This window comes from Lithobates pipiens, unplaced genomic scaffold, assembly GCF_037356315.1.
Source record: "Lithobates pipiens isolate NorthernLeopardFrog02 unplaced genomic scaffold, aLitPip1_a1.2 Scaffold_30, whole genome shotgun sequence".
In the NCBI taxonomy this organism is placed as follows: domain Eukaryota; kingdom Metazoa; phylum Chordata; class Amphibia; order Anura; family Ranidae; genus Lithobates; species Lithobates pipiens.
Genome location: NW_027507791.1, coordinates 153,993,616 through 154,017,718, shown reverse-complemented (window position 1 = coordinate 154,017,718; position 24,103 = coordinate 153,993,616). Strand labels below are relative to the sequence as shown.

The 24,103-nt window shown below is 42.6% G+C and overlaps 1 protein-coding gene across 4 annotated transcripts in view; it reads right to left on the bottom strand.

Annotated features, from left to right (window-relative positions):
- The window catches only part of FSIP1 (fibrous sheath interacting protein 1), a 265,899-nt gene that overhangs the window by 216,494 nt on the left and 25,302 nt on the right, over window positions 1-24,103 (bottom strand). For all 4 annotated transcript variants that reach the window (XM_077465009.1, XM_077465012.1, XM_077465011.1 and 1 more), the window contains exon 4: window positions 11,767-11,936. In XM_077465009.1, coding sequence (XP_077321135.1) covers window positions 11,767-11,936 — 170 coding nt within the window. The remainder of the gene's footprint in view (window positions 1-11,766; window positions 11,937-24,103) is intronic.

Below are 24,103 nucleotides of genomic sequence, written 5' to 3'. Positions count from 1 at the left end.
CCTCAGACAATGTTCCTAGGGATCCAAAGAAAAAAAGAAGTCTCTCTTTCTGGCCTCTGGATCAGCTGTTATCCCAGTCAGTGATATCAGAGGTTCCCTTAGTGGAACAGGGGGTTTTGGGCTGAAACCTTTTAAGGTTCCAGAACCAAACAGAGGGGTAAGACCCATTCTAGATCTCGAAGATCTCTATCGGCACTTAAAGTGGTTGTAAACCCTTACAAACCACTTTGACCTACAGGTAAGCCTAGATTAAGGTCCAAGAAATATCTCCTAAACCTATACGGTTTAGGAGATATTTACCTGAAGACAGCCACCGCTGTCTACGGCGCATGCGCTGTAGACAGCGGCGCGCAGGCGCACTGGGTAAGCTGCAGATCGCGGCAATATGCCGCGAGTGTCGGCTCCCGTGCGGATCCCATCAGGGTTTACTTCCTCTTTAAACATCCGACCCTTTCATAATTCAATCGGCTGTGTCCATCCTGCAAGGAGGGGAGTTGCATATCTCCGTGTGCCGAAGTTTCCCACTTACTAGAAATTTCTGCGGTCTGAAATATATAAAATTATTTTTTTCAGTTGTGGCCCTTCCATTCGGCTTAGCCACAGCACCACAAGTGTTCTGAAAGATTCTGGCACCTCCTTTAGCCAGGTTAAGGGCTCAAGGCATAGCGGTCCTAGCCTATTAGAAAATCTACTTTTAATAGATCATTCAGTTTCAGGTCTAAAACCAGAGTCTGATCTCAGTCGTAAATATCTGAAATCTCTAGGTTGGATTCTCAACCTAGGAAGATTCTCCTTAAAACGATCAAGGAGATTATGGTACTTGGGGGCTGGTTATAGATACCATACAGAAGAAGATATTCTTACTTCAGACGAGAATCAGTTCCATTGTAGGATTAATTCAACTTATCAAAACAAAGGAAAGTTCCTTCATTCGGCTGTGCAGGAGATTTTTAGGGGAAATGGTGGCCTCCTTCAACGATTTTTACTCAAAGACTGCTTCAAGACACCATCTTGTCGGCGTGGAATAAAAATTCAGGCTTTGTTTGTTTCCAATACACTTGGTTCCTGACATAGAGCCTAAATTGGTTGTTGTTATCCAGCAAAAGGGAAAATCTTTATCCTGGAAGGTGTTAACAACAGATGCCAGCCTTCTAGGCTTGGGAGCAGCCCTGGAAGAAGATTCTGTCCAGTGGAGATGGTCCAGGTTAGAGGACCTTGCCTATCAACTTTTTTGGAAGTTTCAGGCAGTACGTCTGGCCCTAGAATCTTGGCGGTCAGACTACGGGACTCGGTATGTTTCAAAAGATTTTTATTGTTTAAAACTGATTTTTTTTTTTTTTTTTTTACACTGGGTTTTGTACGGTGCTTTGTTGTTTTTTTGTAAATTTCTTTTGCTTAAAATCCAATAAATATTTATTTTATTAAAAAAAAAAAAAAAAAAGATCAGAGTTCATAGAAGAGGCCCACGGAACCTTCAAGATTTGAAGATTGTTTGTGTGGAAGAATGGCCAAAATCACACCTGAGCAATGCATACGACTAGTTTCTTCATACAGGAGGCGCCTTGAAAGTGGTTGTAAACCCTCCCCCACAACTTTGTCCCATGTAAATCAGCATAAAAAACTCTAATGAACACTGCTTGTAGATATCTCCTTACTTACTTAGTATTGTTGTAATCCTTTTTTGTTCTTTAGAATGAAGTCACTGAGCATGCCCAGATCTCCCCTGATTTACGGCACACTCTCTATGTCTTATCTATCTGTTATCAGGACTTCCTACGGCACAACACTGAACTCCCAGGAGACTTCAGACTCATTCAGAGCTTCCTCCTACACACCATGTGACCATGTAACATGACATACAATGTAAACCTGCCCATTAGTGCAGTCTTATCAGCTGAAGCTGATAAGACTGACAAAGGGAAACATTAGACATCGGCACAAGTAAATACTATGAAATAAAACAAGTCAGCTATGAACAGGGAAGCAGGGTTGTCATAGAAACGTTGGATTGAGAAGGAGGCTTGGTTAACAGTACAGGAATTGCTCAATGTAAGGGCAGAAATACACTACACTGCGGACTCAGAAAACAATACTTAGGATAGTGCTGCCTAACCCCTGGAAACAAGTTTTTTAAAGTTTCTTTAACCACTTACAGACTGGACCATTTTGCTGGTCAAAGACCAGACCACTTTTTGCGATTCAGCACTGCGTCGCTTTAACTGACAATTGCGCGGTCATGCGACGTGGCTCCCAAACAAAATTGACGTCCTTTTTTTCCCACAAATAGAGCTTTCTTTTGGTGGTATTTGATCACCCCTGCGTTTTTTATTTTTTGCGCTATAAACAAAAATAGAGCGATCATTTTGAAAAAAACGCATTATTTTTTACTTTGTGTTATAATATCCCCCAAAAATATAAAAAAAAACATTTTTTTCCCTCAGTTTAGGCCGATACGTATTCTTCTAGATATTTTTGGTAAAAAAAAAAAAAAAAAAATCGCAATAAGCAATTATTGATTGGTTTGCGCAAAAGTTGTAGCGTTTACAAAATAGGGATAGTTTTATGGCATTTTTATTAATAATTTTTTATTCTTTTTTTTTTTTTTAATAATAATGGCAGCGATCAGCGATTTTTATTGTGACTGTGACATTGTGGCGGACACATCGGACATTTTTGACACATTTTTGGGACCATTGTCATTTATACAGTAATCACTGCTATATAAATGCAGTGATTCCTGTGTAAATGACATTGGCAGTGAAGGGGTTAACCAGTGGGTGGCAGTGTAGGGGTTAAGTGTTCCTAGGGGTGTGTTACTAACTGTGGGGGGGCTGGGCTTTCATTTAGTGAACACTGATCTCTGCTCCAATCACATGGAGCAGAGATCAGCGTCACTAGTTGTTAAGAAGAATGGGGAAATGCTGTTTACACAGCATTTCCTCCATTCAGCCACCCCGTGAGACGATCGCAGGTATGCCCGCGGCGATTGAGTCCGCGGGACCCACGACCAGACTCACAGGGGTCCCGACCGGCACGCACGCAATGGCAGCATTGAAGAATAGACGTACCTGTACGCCAATATGCCTGCCCAAGCCATTCTGACGACGTACATCGGCGTGCGCCGGTTGGGAGACGGTTAAACAGTAAGTAATATGCGATTGGGGCTGGATTACAATGGCTATAGTCTGATAATTACTTATTATAATGGACTAAATGAAGAGAAGCATCAGAGTGGGAGAGTTTACTTCCTTTTGAAGCTGTCATTACCAACAAAGAATTCTGTATGAAGTATTATATAAGTTTCAGTTAGCGTATAAGACAGACAAAATAGAGAATATTGTATCCAAACATTGGCCTATCCTACTATCCTACTATAAGGTAAAAGGTATGGAATACAATTCTCCCAAAAAAGCCACAATTAATTTACAAAAGAGCTCCGAACCTAACGGATAGGATTGTGAAGGGAGTTATTCATCCACCAAGAAATAACATCTCTACTTTTCTGGACCAAAAGGGATTCTATAGCTGTGGCCAATGCCAAGGATGTACAAAGACAAATGGTAACCTCAGAAGGAGAAAGCAATTCCAGTCTACAGTTACCAAGAAAGAATATGAAATTAAGCACATGATCACATGTAATAGAGAGTGATGTGTACTGTATTCACAGTGCCCTTGTCAGTTACAATACATAGGAAGAACTAAACATTGACTGGCGAAGAGAATTACTGTAATCAACACATCAATATCTCCATCTGATTCAAGAATAACCAGTTATAAAAATACATTTTAGGGAAATTTACAATAAGAGCCCCACTGCATTTCATTTCTGGGGTATAGAGAAATATCAAACAAACACAGAAGAGGGTCAGACAAAATTAAGACCCTCAGGTAATGTGAATTATGGTGGATTTATGAGATGGAAACACTTATTCCGAAGAAGCTCAATGCACTTTGATCTTAATTGTTCATTTTAGACAAATAATTTGGATACTTTGGATTCTACCGTGGGGAGTTGTCAAACTGTTGGTCACGATTAAACTACGTGAGATGTGCTTAAAATAAAAATATCTGGGTTGTGAGGAATTATTGCAATTGTGTTGTACAAGATGTGCATTAATGCATTGAAGTGCTATTAATTGTTCATGCCACTCAAATACACATCTAAATCAACTTTAAAGAACACCATAATGCACAATGTGCACCAAAGTGCCTCAACATACAAGAACACATATACACATTGCATTCTGATAAAAATGTGCCCTTAGTGGGGAGACTAAACAAAATGTTTATTTATTTATTTATTTTTTTGATAGAGTTCATTATGTTTCAAAGGCTTTTAACATGCCTCCTTCATCGGGACTTTGGTACTTGATAGAGGAGGAGTCTTGGTGTTTGAAAATAACTGAATGTTGGCAAAAGCCTGGAGAACTCCGGACTTGGTGACTAACGAAGTCGTACACGATTCCTAAATTTGAAAAAATATGGCAGCTATGGATAGATAACTTTTTATCTCCATCATTTGACTTGAAAGTGCTTTTGCCATGGTAGTTGATTGAGAAGATATCATCCTGAATACATTAATTTCAGAAATAGCGGCGGCTCTCAGCCCTATTCCGCGGATTCCTTCCCTTCCCCCCTTTCTTTTCTTCCTTTTCTTTTTTCTCTTTGTATCTTTTCATTTCTCTCTCATCTTCTTTCCTTTTACTATACTCATACTTACATATCATTATAAAAATATGCATACAAGTTGTTTCTATCTTATTATAGTTCCGAGGATTGCATCTAATTTTGCAAGGTCCTTGATTTGCAAATTATTAATGATATTTTTGTTTATTAGTTAAGGATTTATTATTAATTTACCATTTATGTCTTTAAATGAATTTAGATAATGATAATAATACTTTTGTATCTGTGTGAGTAAACTTCATTACCTTGATTTGTATAATTATTATTGTGTCTAATATGTATATCATTTGTACATGCAATAAAACCTTTTAACAAGGAAAATAACTGAATGTAATCAATATGTCATGGAAATGATCTGCTCCATATAGACTTAAAGTGGAACTAAAGCCTCCTTATCCTTTATAGTCAAGGAAGCTGTCATTTTTAGCCTCTGTTTAATCTGCAGTTGCCATGGTGCTGCATCTGTGATCAGGTATGCACCATCCATTTGATGGCTTGACAGTTTGGTTGAGAGCAAAAGCAGCTGAGACAGATATCATTCACGGCATGTCTTGAATGTAACCATTTTTGGGAAAAAATTAAATTGATGGGTTTAGTTCTGCTTTAATTACATCAATCCAACTAGTAGTTATCATTTTGGGAGGAGTCATGCTTTGATTATCCTGCACGGGGGGAGATAGCAAGTACCACTAAACCCAAGCAATAGTGTTTGATTTGGGCTAATATATAGTTCATTTCCTGGCTGCTTTAATGGAAGATTTTAAGAATTATCGCAGTCACTTGTAGGGCCAGTTCACGCTGGAGCACACACGTTCCTGCAAGTCCGGTTTTGGCAGCCCATTCATTGGAATAGGCTGAAAAAACACACTGCAACTTGGAAAAAATACTAGTTTCTCAGATCACACTGCAACAAATGCCATGGTACTTCAGGACCATGCGATTTGATGGCTGTAAAACATGCTGCGTTTGCAAGAAGCATTTGGGGTGACATTAACAACTCATTGGCACCTGCTTGCATCTCACATGGGCAGCGTTTTTGCTGCTGTGTGGGATACGCGCATGGAAGGCATCTTTCCAGGACCACATTTTGGTGTGAAGGAGTCCTTATTATATATAGCAACTCATTGTCACACTGACAGCCCAACCTTGCAGATTACATCAGAAGATCTACTCTCACAGATTAATCAGTAAAGCTCTCCTGTCATGTAGGCAGCTGGTCTGCTGTATCAGCAGCACACAGTGATCCTGATACAGTGTAGACAGCGGGACTGTACATAAAAAGTCGGAGGCAATACAGCGCCAGGAGAGTCCCCAATGTCTGCCTCGTGCCACCACAGCATCTCTTCTACCATTATATCGGCCCAGCCCTGCTCTCATGCTAGCACATGTACAACTTGTTATGCGCAACTTTGTATGTCACCCCCCTTTTATTTTATTTTAACATAAGATTTTATTAAGTTTGTACAGTACATGTCAGAACAGTGGTACAATTTCAGCAGTGATTATCGTGGCAGTTTACAGCGGTAGATCAAGAAGAATATATAAAAAGAAAAGTCAAATATGGGCTAATCAGCATAAGAAACATATCAGATTATATTATGCAGTCCTGTAATATCCTTTCAGGCCAGAGTTGCAACCAGAGGGCAAAATCAGTATAAGGTACATATCACTACGGGTGGGATAGAATCATCTATACCAAGCACATGTCATTTCCATCTAAGGCAAAAGGGCAGACAAGTTCACAGACCCTCCCCACTACAACCATCTTCTTACCCAGAGATTCCTGTTTCATCCTCAGCTTAGTGACTAAGTAAGTGGCCTCTCTTTGGTCCAGGGTCCCCATATCTTGTCAAATTTTTTAGGACAGTTTCTTCCCAGGTACATCAGTTTATAGAGCGGTAAGGCCGCATCAATCAGGGCTCTCCATTGGGTCACCGTTGGGGGACTAGGATCCTGCCATTTAATTAGGATAGCTTTCCTAGCATAGAAGGCTGAGTAGAATACAAATTGTTTTTTAGCCTGCGATGCCGAAATCATATATACAATACCCAGTAAGAGGGGCAGCGGATCACAGGGGACTTCAAATTGGCCCATAGAGCTGATCTCCGACGCCACCCCCCTCCAGAAGGTCTGCAAGTACTCACAAGACCATACAATATGGAAGAAAGTACCTGAGACCAAGCCGCATTTAGGGCACATACCACTCCTGTTAGGGTAAATTCTGGACAAACAGTCTGTGGAGTAATAAGCTCGATGAATAAACCTAAGCTGGATGTATCTGTCTCTAGAGGATATCATGAGAGGCAGATATTGTTGAACACCCTCCTCCCAGTCCCCCTCCTCTAGTTCTGGTATGTCCCGCTGCCATTTGGAGAACAGACGGGAGACAACAGAGGTATCAATACTGATTAAAACAGCATATAAGGTCGACAGCGTTTTCTTTTCACTCGATAGGGCCAAAATGGTCTCCACAGGGGTTGCCTCCAGAGTGATAGCGCATGAGAAATGCACTCGATAGGCATGCCAGAGCTGGATATACCTAAAAAACAGAGTTAGGCAGCTCATGTCTGCGTTTCAGTTCATCAAATGGAAGCAACCCCTGTGAGGAGGAGACATCCGCCAAAGTCTTGATACCACTCCGGGCCCACAGCAGAGGGTCCGGAATGGATCGAAAGTGGAGCAACCGCGGGTTCCCCCACAGCGGAGTATCAGGGGACCAGCTGTTAGGTTTCCCTATCCTGGCCCTGACCGCGTCCCAGACCCTTAGTGTGGCCCGCATCGAGGGAGTGACCCCCGGATTGGACCTAGGGCCTCTGTGGACTAAGTTCCGGAGTTCGGAATAGGAGCCCAAGAGCATCGCTTCAAGGGTAGCCGCAGGGTTTGCCGGTTCTGCAGACATCCACCACTGCACCGTCACCAGGACTGCGGCCCAGTAGTACTTAAAGCAAGGCAGAGCTAAACCCCCTAAAGAGATCGGAAGCTGAAGCATGCTCTGTGCTATTCTCGGGGTGCCACCATTCCAGATAAAGGAAATGATCAAACTGTTTAACTTCCGAAAGAAAACCTGGGGAATATGCACTGAGGTTTGTCGGAACAGATAGGTGAACTTGGGCAGGACTGACATCTTGATCAAATTAACTCTGCCCACGGGCGAGAGAGGTAAAGTCTTCCAACCTGAACACTGTCGTGTCAGTGAGGACAAAACCGGTTCAAGATTAAGAGGTATAAATTGGGCCAGGTCCTTGTGGATTATCACCCCCAAATATTTAAACTGGGTAACCACCTGAAGTGGGGCGTTAACCCGGGAGCCCGGCATCCGAGGGGTGGAGGGCAAGCAGGACAGACTTGTCCCAGTTTACTCGGACACCCGAATACCTGCCAAAGCTGTCGATAAGGGAGAGGGCCTCCTCCAGGGACGTGGACACCTCCCGAAGGTATAGAAGGATGTCATCGGCATAAAGGGAAATTTTCTCCTCCACAGGGCCCAAGGGGATGCCACGGATCACCGAAGAAGACCTGATCAATATGGCCATTGGCTCTATGGCCAGCGCAAAAAGCACCGGGGAGAGCGGGCATCCCTGTCGAGTACCCCTGCGGAGGAGGAGAGTGGGAAAAATGACCAACCCAGGGCGCACTCTTGCCCTAGGGGCGCCATAGAGAGCCTTCACCCAGGAAATAAATCTGGGGCCAAAGCCGAAGTGGAGCAGGACCCCCCAAAGATACTCCCACTCGACAGAGTCTAATGCTTTTTCAGCATCCAGGGAGGCCACTGCAACCCCCGGGGCAAGGTGGGCATCAGATCCCAGAACCCCCCCCCTTTTATTGGTTGAACTAGATGGACTTTTTTCAACTAGACCAACTATGTAACTATATAACTTCAACTTAATGAAGCCAAGACCTTGTGCAAGTTGTTGGATGGTCTTCCTAAATGTCCTGCATTTCTATATCACTGCTTTATCTTGTAGCTGGATTTCATAGTTTCATAGGAGGACTAGTGACCAGAACAGAACAGAACACTCCAGAAGTGGCCTAACCAGAGTTTTATAAAGTGGTGGGATTATAGTTTTATCTCTGGAGTATATCCTTTTTTTATGCATGCTAATATTTTGCCGGCTTTGGTAGCTGCATCTTGAAATTGCATGCTATTGCTCAATCTGTTATCTACTAGGAGCCCCAGATCTTTCTCCATCCTTGATTCCCCAGCAGTTCTCCCCCTAGTGAGTAGTTTGCATTTATGTTTTTTGTCCCCAAGTGCATTACCTTAAATTTTTCCACATTAAACCTCATTTGCCATGTATTTGCCCACTCCATTATTTTGTTCAAGTATTTCTGTAAAATTTCTATAGCCTGATGTAAAGTTATTGTCCTGCTTAATTCTGTGTCGTCCCCGAAAAAAACTGAGATTGAGTTATTTATCCCATCCTCTATATCATTTATGAATAAATTGAATAGAATTGGTCCCAAGACAGAACCCTGGGGCACTCCATTTACCACACATTATTTATCACCACCCTTTGGACGCACTCCTGTAACCAGTTTCTAGCTTCAGATTCTCCCTTCTGAAGACAATAACTGGCTTCTGGCCTTTTTGCTTCCAGATTCTGACCTTGTCTCTGTTTGAACATTTGTTATGTCTGGCTACTAGTTCCTTTGGGTTATATTCTGGCTTACATTGGACATCATATCTGCTTGATTCTTTGGTATAAAGAGTAGCTTCTTCATTTCCTTAGCTCCCTACTTGTTTTCGTTAAAATGACCCAAGGGAACTGTAGCCTTGGAACAACCTGTTGCCAAGTTCTAAACATACTCTCAGAGGGTAAAAGGGATGACCAGTTCAGGTCTACTACTGGTAGCACTGGGTGTCACATACCTTGCACCTCATGTCCAATATCACTATTAGTGGTGACAGGAGGTGTGAGGACACAAAGTGGCACGAAGGCCAATGTAGCAGGAAGTTCCAACTCTTGGTTGTATAATAATCACCAGACAGGGACCACAGACCCCTACATGATGACACTTGATCGGCAATCAGGCAGCAAGGTGCAGCAACAGCAGAGAGAGGCAAAGTCAGGATCAGTTCATAGCTGGGCACAGGAACATAAGGCAGAAGTGGAGTCAGAGTACGAGCTCAGATCACAACAGGTAGGCAGGAACCCATAGATGGGTCACGGGCAAGCTGGGTCAAGCAAGGGAAGGCAAATATAGCAGATCAGGGCAGATATAAATCAGAAACTAGCTGACGGGGCAATCTGTTCATGTCACAATTCAGCTTAAACAGGCCATTTGGTGCCATTGCCAAGTGTGCACCCATACGTGCGCATGTGAAACTTAGTGTACACGCTAATACTTTGCATGTGCATTCTAATACATGGCTTGCAGTGATCCTTTACTCTTGTTCTGATACGTACTGGCTTCTCTTACACTGAGTCCTATTCTGTACCTTCTGTCTACTAGTCGTAGATGCCAAACACAGTGTCTACAACCCAACTTCATTTCTGTAAATTGTTCTCCTGCTTTCAATTGTGTAGATCAATCAGCTCTTTTTATGTACAGATGAAATGCTGAGTTACTTATTCTTTAAAAGGAAATTTTCACTTTTGTCAATTTGACAAATTAGATAATGGCTACACAAGTGAGTTTATACATAATGAAATAAAAAACACTTATAATAATATTCAGCCAGCCATAAATGTCAAACAACCAAAAAAAATAAGTCTGTGTATCATTTTCTTGCAACAAATTTCTGAGGGATCTGTACACAATCTGTGCACAGGACGCTTCCAAAAAATAAAATGAACTTCTCCTTGTGTGATATGCCCACTATTTATCCTGGCAACCTACACAAAACTTGAGGTACTGTAACATTTAGGGTTTTCCCAGCTCTGTCATTTTATTAACTGCAGCAAGCCTTTCATGTTAGATGATAATTTTCCCATGTATTTAAAGAGATGCTGGAACTGCTAGTTTTTTTTTTTTTTGTTTTTTGTTTTTTTACTGAAGTGCTGAGGCTGATATAGCGATTATAGCAGTAAGAGCCTCCCCCAAGTAGAAGTGAGTTTCAAAACGGTATTGCAGTAGGCTGTCTCAGTATATTGATTAAAAAAAATAAGTGGTTAGAAATCTGCAATGAATTGTGCTAAATTTGATACAACATATATAGAAGGCCTGGATACATTTTTAAATAAGTGCAGCACTAATTTAATGACAACCAATCAAATGGTTAGGATGACACCTTCACCATATGATCCTGCATATGATCCTGCTAAGGAATAAAAATATGCGTCAATAAATGAGTACACATGCAAAACCTGTAGGCAAATCTCTAAAGCTAAAAAACGTATACAGTATTTAAAAAACATATGAGCATAAAAAATTGTCCTTTTAAACAGATAGCACACTGTACACACAAATGTTCTCTTTAGTACTCTGTGAGATATAAAAAACAAGTGAAGGGAAAACTGTGATGCTGGACCAGATCGGCAGCCAGAAAAGATCGTGCTCCACACCCAAGGCGAGTATTCAAGTTGCTTATCAGATATATATGACCACTGAATTACAGGTGGTCAAGCAGGGCAAGAGGAAATAGGTCTACCTCAAACCATATGTGGCTCACACTGCTCCAGCAATAATCGAAGACAAAAGCAAGAGAGGTGCTTCGCTTTCATAGTGTAGTACGAAAAGACCATTTAATAAGTAAAGATAAAAGTTTCACTTACAAGAATCCATTGTAAAACCAGCATGAAAGCAATCCAAGCATATGTAAAACTTTTCAGAGTTCCTACGGGCTTCGCTCCAAGCACGAACATACAACAGCCAATCAGGGATGGATCACAGGATGACGTCACCATCGTAGGTGTCATCCTAACCATTTGGTTGTCATTCTATTATCGCTACATTTCCATTTAAGTTATTTATTTAGAGTGTGTATTCTGGCTTTTCATGTTGGCTGCTATTTTTACCCAAACGCAGTGGTTTTTTTAAATTTATTTTTTTGATTTTTATATTTATAAATTATTTATTGTTATATTTTTAAATAAAACTGTAGTTTGCATTGAAAATTTCAAATGACAATTTCTGTACCTGTAGTTCTTCCCACAAATGCTTTCTAAGTGTATTGGTCTGGGCTACAACCTCCTTCTCCTTTGCAATCTTTTTAAGCAAGATTTCATCTAGAGCCTTCATTCTCTTTATGGCTTTTTCCAGTCTGGGGTCAATGTTAGGTTCTACTGCAACAGGAATCTCAGAAGAATCTGTTTAAACAAAAAAATTGAGACAAACATAAGTCAGCCATTCATGTAAATACATCACACAAACTGCAGTGCAAACTGACTTAAACTCATCTTTGGACAAAAATTAAATCACCCATTTAGCATACAATTTCATTTCTTACTACCTTGTAAAGCTAATTTTACTCACCTAGTTCTACCATCTGGGTCCCTCATTGTCACTATTTGTGGGTGTTAGGGACAGGTAATCCAACACCGCAGATTTATCTGCACCAGCTGGTCCCCGACGTTCCCTTGTTCTAACAAACAAATTGCCATTGGCAATGTCCTTCTCTTCACTGACATCTTAACTGTAAACCTGTTACATATCTGAACAATTAGTTATGAATATGATGAAAAAATTGCTGAGCAGAAATGATTTTAAGCAAAAACCTCAGTTAAAAGTACATCCAGAGATATGGGTAGAAGGAAACTACTGATTACTATATATAAATATATCTATATATTATTTTATTTTTTTCCACTATGATTAGTTTGTCCCTAGGATGAAAACACTGAAGCAGAAGATGAAGTAAAAGAAGATGCTAAATACTTGTCTGGAAGTCAAATCATTCAAGTTTCATGAACTCTAAACATAGTGGCAATAACACATTTTTGCAAAGCCTGAGCTTCAACAGCCAGCTGGTAAAGCAGTGTGACAGGACATAGGGTCAGTCCTTGAGACAGGAGATCAGAGCGAGCTGGAGGCGGCCATGGAACATATGCAACCAGAGGCATTAGGTGGAGGTACCAGAATTTTTTTTTAGCCAATGTGAAAGTTTCAGAATGGTGGATACTCTGTCTAGCTCTCCTGTAGGAGCCATTTTAATAGTGGAAAAACATATATCTGGAAATACTGCATTCATGGTGCAACCAGGGCATTTATTAGACTCCCAGGCTATGAACCAGTAAATCATGCAGTTGTAACAGGACAACATCTTATCCATGCACTCCAGCATTCAGAGACCTAATTAAAAATAACTCCTATGCCCTCAGAGACATGCTCTACTATACACAAAAAAAATCACAGAGAAGCAGGGGCAAGGCTCATCTGCAGCCCAGGAGGAAGAAGCTGACCTATCCCAGTCTATAGAGAGAGCATGGGACTGAGCCTGATACCATGTCTCTCCCAGACAGTGATCAGCAGGCACTGCAGATAAGAGAGAGGTAGAAGTACAGCCTACCCCAAGTCAAATCTTACAAGCTGTAAAGCATTGCACTGCTTCAGTTAAAGCGGAAGTAAACCCATCAATTTAACAGTTTTAAAAAAAAACATGTATATTCCCAGCATGCTGGGAATGCTAACTGTCACATTGGTTGTGCTTTCAACCAAACTGTCAAACCATCCAATGGCTGGTGTCATAACTGATCACATGTGCAGCATTATGGCAGTTGAAAATTAAAGAGGCCAAGATTACAGCTTCCTTGGATGAAAAGGATAGGCGGGTTTACTTCCGCTTTAAGGAGCACTAACACCCCTTTCACACCAGGGCATTTTGCAGGCGCTATAGCGTTACAAATAGCGCCTGCAATCCGCCCTAAAGAAGCTACACCATTGTTTGTAGTGTGAAAGCCCGAGGGCTTTCACACTACAGCGGTGCGCTGGCAGGACGTCAGAAAAAAGTCCTGCCAGCAGCTTCTTTGGAGCGGTGAAGGAGCGGTGAAGGAGCGGTGTGTTTACCGCTCCTCCACCACTGCTCCCCATTGAAATCAATGGGGCAGCGCTGTAATGCCGCCGGCAAAACGCCGCTATTGCAGCGTATTGCCGGCAGTTTTAACCCTTTCGCGGCCGCTAGCGGGGGGTAAAAGCGCCCCGCTAGCGGCCGAAATGTGCCGCAAATCCGGCGGTAAAACGCTGCTAGAAATAGCGGCGTTTTACCGCCGACGCAAAGGGCGGTGTGGTGTGAAAGGGGTCTTAGGGGCGCTGACAGATTCCTCTGCAAGATTAAAGAACAAAAAACTGCTTCTGAAGGCCGCGTCAGTGATCTTGAGGACAAACTACCTCCACTGATTGCTGAAAGCCGCACTGCTGCTCACATAGCCACTGCAACAAGTGACAAAACGAATGGTATTAAAAATCACCTTAGACTATACAATATTCACATAGTGGGGCTGCGAGAAAGGTAGAGGATTGTGACCCCACAGAATTAGTCAAGAAATGGCTGCTGGATCTATTCGGGAAAGAAGCCTTTGTTTGTTTGCTCTTTAAAGGGTGCATCACATTCCTGCTAAGGTTTTCGCACCTAGGCCAGTCCTGGCGCAAATAATACACTACCATGCCAGAGAGAAAATTTTAAGGCTAGCAAGGGAGAAATCCAATATACATTACAATGGCACCAGAGTCGCGCCTGAGGTGCAGAAGAAGCGGGCCAAATTCCAGGATGTCAAGCAACGTCTCAAACTCCTTAATTTGCCATATGCAATGCTCTACCCTGCACAGCTGCAAATTACAGCCAGAGGTCAGGCGCATGTCTTCAACTTAGCCAGGGAAGCTGCAGACTGGCTGGATGTCAATGAACCCTGTCTTCACGCCAGGAATCGAGACAACGCTGACACCTGAGACCGTTTCCCTTTTCTTCCTCTACAAACTGACGCATACCTTTGATTCGGTGGTTCTGAAGGGTGCTGCACTTTTACCGGAGTCACTAAAATGTTGCTACGTTTACACATAAGCTCAGATGGAGGCACCCCCTCGTTGGGGATCGTGAAATGCTCTCTGCGAGATGACTCATCAACAAATGCGAACACACCTGTTAAGTGTTATTTGTTGGAAAGCTTTGCCTGAAAGGTACCACTATAAGTTAAGGTTTAATTTAATTGATACCCATAACTGGGAAGAACGGTTTCTCAACCCTCTCGGCGAGGTTGTTTCTGAGTTAATCTTTGTTTTTTTTCATTAGATTTTTTGTTTTCTGCACTTCTGGAGCTATCTTGTTCATCTATAATACTTACTAGGCCTAAGAAGGTACTTTAGTAGTATGAGATGCAGATGCATCTCATTTGCCACATTGCATAAGATCTTATTAGTCATAGGACGGACATACCTCTGGTTATCTGGAACGTTAGGGGACTACACAATAGTTTAAAGAGGGTGATGGTGAGTATGGACCCCCGTAAGTACCATCCTGCAATAATAGGCCTCCAAGAGACCCATCTCACTCCAGAGACTCTTAGCTGTGTAAAGTACTCCTGGGCACAAAAGATATATCATGCCACGTGTACCTCATACTCCAGAGGGGTGTTTGTCCTTGTACACAAATCTCTGGATTTTCACGAACTAGCTGCAATATCTGACCTGGAGGGGCAATACGTATTTTTATATTGTAAATTGTTCTATTTAATATGTATCATAGCTGTGGTATACAAACCTCCACCCTTTTCCATTTCAGTGCTGCTGGTCTTCACTTTAGATACGTCTGATATTCCAGTCTTTGTCCTAAATGATTTTAAAAAGGTCCTAAATCCTGCCCTAGACAGTCCCCCCCCCCCCCCCCCTCAAATTTAGGTTCTTCACAACAAGACGCCCCACTGCTACAATATGCTGGATTACAGCTAGACCTGTTCTGACTCCTAGAGCTCCATGGCGTCTAAATGCTTTTTGGCTGAAACTGACACTAACCTACTTAAGTTGGACACTATTAAATGCTATATACGTGGAGTCTTCATATCCGCCATTAATAATATAAAGACAGAATCTAAAAAGCACAAAAAACTTCTCACACAACATGTCCAGGAAAGGGAGAGAGTGTATATTTCACAAACCTCAAACAAGGCACGGTTAGCTTGGCTGGCTGCACAGGATGCCCTGACACAACGGATTAACTCCAAAGCTGAATTATTATTTTTTTTTCAAGGTAACCTTTTATAAAGAGGGGGAACAGACTGGTCGTCTGCTTGCAAAAACAGTTAATGTACACCCAGTGGCTCCAGTGATTGCTGCCCTAAAAGCTTCCTACAGGGGGCTATGACATTTCCCCGGAAACGGTTATGGCAGAACTAGTGAAATTCTACTCGGATCTCTATGCCTTCAAGGTCTCCTATACCCTAGAGGCCCTATCAAGTTATTTACAGTCTATCAATATACCCAAGCTGGTCGGTAAGTAAGCTTGGTATTTTTCTCTTGGATATATCCTTGGCCTAGTTTTTACCTTATGTCGCCCTCACCCCAATGCTGCTTACTGCAATAGCTAGTTATAGACAGGGGCAGTGGCGTCTGTTTTTTGTATCAATATACCCACTCTATCAGACACTCACAGAGCAAGTCTGGATGCTCCTCATACATAAGAGGAGATCTGGGAGACGACAAGCTCTTTTTCCAACTCTAAAGTACCTGGGGATGATAGGCTACCAATGGAGGTATATCAACAATACACTAAAAACCCTTTTTCCTCGTTACAAGCAGACATAAACATTTTGTCTAAAGTACTGGCTCAGAGGCTTAGCAGAGTAATTGCTGATATCGTTCATGCAGATCAAGCTGGCTTCATGCCTAATAAATCCACTGCTGTCAAGCTCAGACGACTTTATATAAATATGCAAACACCAGCTGATAACGGAGGGGCGAGAGCGGTTTTGTCACTGGACGCGAACAAAGCGTTTGATAGTGCGAAACGGTGCTATTTGTGCTGGAAATATTTGGCTTCGGAGAAAAATTTTTTATTGTATGGGTCCTTTTTTTTATCATAATCCCCAGGCTGCTATCTGGGAGGGTGACAGGGTGGCTGTCATGGTTATGCAGTGATCTTCCTGTGTTTGCTTACCTCCCCTCATGTCTTCAGACTAAGAGGCCAGCCACTTCCACCTGGTGGTTTTTATAACCTCTCCTCTAAGCATGGCTCCACCCCAGGCCCTATCAGGGAGCCTTATATTAACCTGTGCACTGCAGGCCATCAGTGCTGATCAACCATTGTGTATTCCTTTGTGTGTTAGTTTCCTGTTTCCTGCCGTGTGCTCTTCTACTGTTTTCCTTTACCGACTTTGGCGTGTTTTGACTATCCCCGTTTGCCGGTGATCCTGACCTTTTGGCGTGTCCCCGACTATTCTTGTCTGCTTGTGGCCCCGACCTTGGCTTTGTCCCTCACCATCCCTATCCTCCTGTTGCCTACTGTGGGTGCGAGCTGGGGGACCCTGGGGGTCGCGACCTGGAGCTAGTTGCAGCCAAGTCCATCCTCACCACCAGAGGCGCTGGTGAACCCCTGCTGGCTCTTAGACTCCGCGCCCCAGGGAATCTTACGCTCTAACCCCAGTGGGATCTGTCCCCCGTCTGCAGCAGTCAGCCGTAGGGTCCACAACCTTGCGGTGCACTCCTGATCCTACGGTGTGCGCCTGTCACCTCGCCTCAAGGTGACCTGACAGTGGCGGGCATATGGTGTAACTCATCTCTCTCTCTCTCTCTCTCTCTCTCTCTCTGACTCCGCCCAGACCCATTGTGTGCGAGATGTAAGGGAGCTAATGGGGACTTGATACATCTCCTTTGGCGGTGCCCAAAGTTACACCGCTTTTGAAGTGGCATAGTAAACACCATCAACAATACTTTTCAAATAATCGTCTGTCTTGACCCTAAACCGTACTTATTGGGTATACTAGATGAAGCTATAATGGACAAATATGTCAGAGGCAGTGTCCAGAGCACTGTTCCAAGCTCAAAAGCTGATCTTGCAACATTGGATCTTTCAAACCTGTCCAATGTTAGAGATGTGGTTAGCTAACATGGGATTAACTTTGAGATATGAGTGCTTGATAGATCAGCCCAAAGGCAGCCCCACCTGGGTTAAAAAAAAGATCTGGAGATGCTGGCTAGCTACCCCTGGCTTGGCTCCATTAGAACTAATTCTTGATCGGCTATTGACTTAACATGGAAACTCAAACACTTAGTCCTCACCCTTGGAGTGAGCTTAATTTAAAGTACTGGGGAAGAGATATGATGAGAATGTCTCCCTAACTCATAACGACTAATGACATCTCATGTTCAATCTGTTTTATAAATCAGTTTAGCTATGTACAAGAACATTATTCTACTTTGCATTCTGTGAAGGTATTGTATAAATATTATACGAATGTGCATTGTTTATTATACTTTTAAAAGTTGTTAACCACTTTCAGACCGGACCATTTTGCTGGTCAATGACCAGAGGTCTTTTTACAATTTGGCACTGCGCTGCTTTAACTGGTAATTGCGCGGTCATGCAATGTTGTACCCAATCAAAATTTGCGTCCTTTTTTTCCCACAAATAGAAGGTATTTGACTGACTCTGCGAGTTTTATTTTTTGCGATATACTGTATTTTCTGGCGTATAAGACTACCTTTTACACTTAAAAAAAATGCCCAAAAATTAGGGGTCGTCTTATACGCCGGATATACAATGCTGCCCGATGGATGTCAGCCCCCAAATGTCTGCTAATACTGTATGTGGCTTCAGCTACAAACAGTATACACCGTTGAGCCAAACCCTACATAGAGTAGCCTTCTCAAATTGGGAGAGAGAGACAGACACAGAGACACAGAGACACAGAGAGACAGAGAGACAGAGACACAGAGACACAGAGAGACAGAGAGACAGAGACACAGAGAGACAGAGACACAGAGAGACAGAGACACAGAGAGACAGAGACACAGAGAGACAAGGGTTGATGATGCTACAGCCTCTGCCAATCCAGGTGTTGTATTCATTAAAATACACCGCTCACCATACTTCCCTGGGTAAATCCATTCACTGATCTACTACTATACATCCTGCTGTTTGCCTTTGAGGTCCTAGGCACCCAAGAGGGACAGGTAAATCTGGGACATATGACGGGGGTTAAATGCATTTTGGTGGACAATTCCCATAGAATGTAAACCAAAAGTGGTATAGGTTTGGTTAGTGAAAAATTCTACTTTCCAGAGTTTTGGCATTCAATAGATCTGTTTGTGTTATTATTGTTTGATTTACTTTATGACATATTTGTTTGATTTACTTTATGACATATCACAGCATGGCAGATGAGTAGTTGGCATTCTTGCTTTGTGTTTTTTAAATGGTGTTGCCTCAGAAGGGGGGTAGTCTTATACCGCGAGCATTGCCCAAAACCTATGTTTTCACTTGAAAAATAGGGGGTCGTCTTATACGCCCAGTCGCCTTATACGCCGGCAAATACGGTAAATGTAAAAAGACCGCAAATTTTTAAAAAAAATGATATTTTCTACTTTTTGTTATTAGAAAAATCCAATAAACTCAATTTTAGTCATACATTTAGGCCAAAATGTATTCAGCCACATGTCTTTGGTAAAAAAAAAAGTCAATAACTGTATATTTATTGGTTTGCGCAAAAGTTGTCACATCTACAAACTAAGGTACATTTTCTGGAATTTACGCAGCTTTTAGTTTATGACTGCCTATCTCATTTCTTGAGGTGCTAAAATGGCAGGGCAGTACAAAACCCCCCCAAATGACCCCATTTTGGAAAGTAGACACCCTAAGGAAATTGATAAGAGGCATGTTGAGCCCATTGAATATTTTATTTTTTTGCCTCAAGCGATTGAATAATGACAAATTTTTTTTTTTTTTTTTTTTTTTTTACACAAAGTTGTCACTAAATGATATATTGCTCACACATGCCATGGTTATATGTGGAATTGTACCCCAAAATACATTCTGCTGCTTCTCCTGAGTACGGGGATACCACATGTGGTCGACTTTTTGGAAGCCCCGAAAACCAAGCACCGCCTTCCGGATTTCTAAGGGCATACATTTGTAATTTCACTCCTCACTACCTATCACAGTTTTGAAGGCCATAAAATGCCAAGATGGCACAAAACCCCCACAAATGACCCCATTTTAGAAAGTAGACACCCCAAGCTATTTGCTGAGAGGCATGTTGAGTCCATGGAATATTTTATATTTTGCCACAAGTTGCGGGAATATTACAAACCTTTTTTTTTTTTTTTTTTCACAAAGTTGTCACTAAATGATATATTGCTCACACATGCCACGGGCATATGTGAAATGACACCCCAAAATAAATTCTGCTGCTTCTCCTGAGTACGGGGATACCACATATGTGGGACTTTTTGGGAGCCTAGCCGCGTACGGGGCCCCGAAAACCAAGCACCGCCTTCAGGCTTTCTAAGGGCGTAAATTTTTGACTTCACTCCTCACTACCTATTACAGTTTTGAAGGCCATAAAATGCCAAGATGGCACAACCCCCCCCCCCCCCAAATGACCCCATTTTGGAAAGTAGACACCCCTAAATTTAGGGGTACACTAGTGAGACTCACAGGTAAAAAAGCACCTAGGCTGTCAGCGACTGTATCAAAACGCTACAAAAAAAACTGTTAGCGATCGCAGGGATCAGGCCTGACTCTGCGAACGCTGCAGTTATGTGTGTTGTGTTTTGTAAGTGACAGTGATCGATCGATCGATCGATACTGCACTTGGGTGGGCTGGGCTGGGCTTGGCGGAGGGGCTAAACGCAGGTGCTAGCAGGTATCTGGGCTGATCCCGCTAACAATGCGTTTTGGGAAACCTAAACTGCTGGCGACGCTAATATAGATCTGATCAGATACTATATTACTAAGGGAGGTGTATGCTTTGCGCGTGGGCGTTAGCGATACTGGCACTAACCTGACGCTGCCTGGGGCGACGCAGACCTTATCTGACCCTCAAACTTATATCACCCGCCGGGTGATCAGGGGGTTAAACCTTTATTAGGTAATAAATGGCGGGTGCCCTGAAACTATAAAAAATAACTAACCAACCAGCGTCACCTGTAACAGTTATATGGTGATCACTGGTGAAAGGGTTAACTAGGGGGCAATCAGGGGGCTTTATGCGGTAGTATATGGGGGTCCCTGGCGCTATAAAAAGCTGCGGCGACCCTAAATACCTACCTGCCTAACTAGCGTCACCTGTGACACTAATACAGCGATCAGAAAAACGATCGCTTATTAGGCTGGGTTCACACTGGAGCGATGCGGGAATGCCACGAATCCGCGGCGGGTTCCCGCATCACACTGCCCTATGCGAACTGCTGGGAGTGTCAGTGAAATGTTAATGACACCCCCAGATCAGTTCGCATATCGCAGTGCGATCTGCAAACTCGGACAGGAATCGGATCGCATGGTGTGAACACCCATGCGATCCGATTCTGCTGCGGACCAAAAAAAGGGTCCCGTGCGAGTTTGCGGCGGGTGCGATGCGAATTCAGCCATACTATCTGTATGGCTGAACTCGAATCGCACAGAGATCGGATGTGATTTGCACTGCAGTGCGGTGCAAAATCACATCCGTTCTCATAAACCGCTGCAATGTGAACCCAGCATTAGTGACACTGGCGACGGAGGGTGGTGATCACGGGGTTAAACCTTTATTGGGGGGGTTAGGGGGGTACCCTAGAACTAAAGGGGGCTAACCCTAACTGCCCTAACAGTTATTACAGTCACAAATGACACCAATGCAAAAAAAAAAAAAAAATGCAATTGGTGTCACTGTGACTGGGGGTGCAGGGGTGATTGGGGGGGTGATCGGGGGGTGAATGGGGGTGAGAGTGTGCCTGGCATGTTCTACTGTATTGTGTAGTGTTGGTGCAACTCACCGATCCTCTCTCCTCGGTGCTGGAACGAAAAATACCGACACGGAGGAGAGATTACATCACTTCCTCTGCCTGTGTTTACATTACAGGAGAGGAAGTGATGTCACGCTTCACTTCCATTCGTCAGGAGCGATCGCGAGGGGGTGGCCATGAACGAATGGCCGCCCCCTCATCCCGGATCGCTCCTGAACGGATACCGACCGCCGCTGGCACCGGGGGGGGCCCGATCGGGCCCCCCACCCGCGGGAAGGCAGGGACGTACATGTACGCCCATATGCCTGCCCGTGCCATTCTGTCGACGTACATCGTCGTGCGGCGGTCGGCAAGTGGTTAATAAACTTTATTCTGATTAAAAAAAAAAAAACGTGCTGTCCATTCCAAAAAAAATTGACAAAATAAAAGTGAATAAAGCACCTGGACTAAATGGACCCACATGTCCTCAAAGAGCTGAACTCCAAGCCATTGTTTCTAATTTTTTTATTTACTGGTATAGTACCACTGGACTGGCACAAGGCCAATGCGGTGCCTATATTTAAAAAGGGATCAAAGTCTTTACCAAATACTACATACCAGTTTGTTTAACTTCTGTAGTTGTGAAGATACTCGAGAGTTAAATAAAATACCACAATATTTTAAGCAATAGACAACATGGATTCACCAAAAACCTACCATTGTCAAACAAATCTGATTTCTTTTTCTGAGGAGGTAAGCAAAAACTTACACAAAAGGAATGACTGTGAATATATAGTAATGAAAAAGTGTTATTAAGGGTTGGCCAGGAAGCGGGTCTTTAAAGTAGTTGTAAACCTTTACATAAACCCAGCAAAGTAACTGGCCTTAGGCGCAACAAATCCTCCAACTTAAGTTGCACCTGTTTTGTCTGCTGTCTTTTCTTCTCTACATTTTTATAAAGTGCTGAATTTATAAAATTTGCCTGAGCTGTCAGAAGAAAGAGGGAGCAGAGGTGAAATGACATTTTGCAGAGCTCTGCGTGGAGAGCTGCGAGAGCAGATTGGAGGGAACGGAGACACCCCCTTTACACAGCACACAGGAACAGAGCTGAGGCTGTCAATCAGCTAAATATCCCTCCCCTATCACTTTTTTTTTTTTTTTTTTTTTTTAGTGTTAGAAGGGATTCATGCTGATAACAGAGAAATTAAGCACAACACAGACATTACAGACCTTATAGACCCCATTACAGACAGGTCTTATAAACCCCATATCTTTCCATAAAGATGACCTGTCAAGGGATATTGTTCATCCTTGTGATAGTGTTTTTGTCAACACTTCTGCACTACCTACCTAAATATGTGAAATTATGTGTGTAAGGTGGGTGCTGCTCACATAAATATGCATTCACCCACGTGTGAGGAACTATTAGAATTGTATTTTTATGCGGCACCCTCTCCAAATGTGACTACGTGGGTTTAAAATAATAGTGTTCTTACTATGTTTCGTGAACACCAAACAAATATAACTATGTAAATAACACTCTACATAAATATATAAGTACAATAATATTCGTGAGATAAGGGAAAATAAAGAAAAAAAAGTTAGCCCAGTACTCTAGAAACCCAACTCTTTCCCTCTTACACCAGGTCTTTAGCCACACATAAATTATTACAACCTGCCAAAATTAAATGAATGCAGCCACCACATCTAAGAATTAGAAAACTACATTAGAATAATTTTTTGGGGGTTTAATACCGCTTCATCCTTTAATAAAATCAACTTTTGGATGTTACAAAAGTGTCTGGTGCTTTCTCACCAACCATGAGCAAACATTCAGTAATAGCAATAAATCACAGATCAGCTTTGTGTAGTTGTTTGGATGGTTTTATTTAATTTTACGATCACACAAAATGTTAAAATATGTCTGAAAGTAGAATTTCAGCTTAACCTTAACTACTTTTAAAACTGTTCCTCCCTACTCCTAACACCTATGCCAGCCATTAATAAATAGCGGACCACAGACTGGATCCGGACCAGGCCGCTGTCCCATCCAGAACCGCAGTTGTGCCATTTAGGAGCCCCTTACTTCCCCCTGGCCTACATATGTGGAGGGGGTGACATGAATGGGGCAGTACTTAGTGTGGGGGGGGGGGCAGATGTGAAGGGGCAGAGCCTAATATTGAGACAGGGCCCAGTGGAGCTGCAAGGGAGAGGAGAATTCTGCCAATGTCTAGCAGGGGAGAGTTCTCTGACAATGGCTAGTAAACCTGAACGTAACCTATAGGCTTCAATGGCTCATCTGTTGTTGGCTCTCCCTCCTCTCCCCTGTAGTTGCGCTAGCTAACACAGGGGAGCCAGATCACGTGACAGGTCTGAAAATAGGTAAGTAGATAAATCTTTCATACACAGGTTAGTAAACATAAGTTTTGAAAGGGGAAAGTTTTAAGAGCAGTTAGGCTTAAGATGGAATTTAATTTGTAACTCTGTGATTGATTTTTACTTATTTGCCTAAATTATTTATCTTTCTTTTTTATCATTTTAAAATAACCAAGTGCAATGTGATCTAGCACAAGAATGCAAAAGGTCCAAGGGGATCTTTCTGTTGCAGTGTATGGGTAAGTGGGATCTG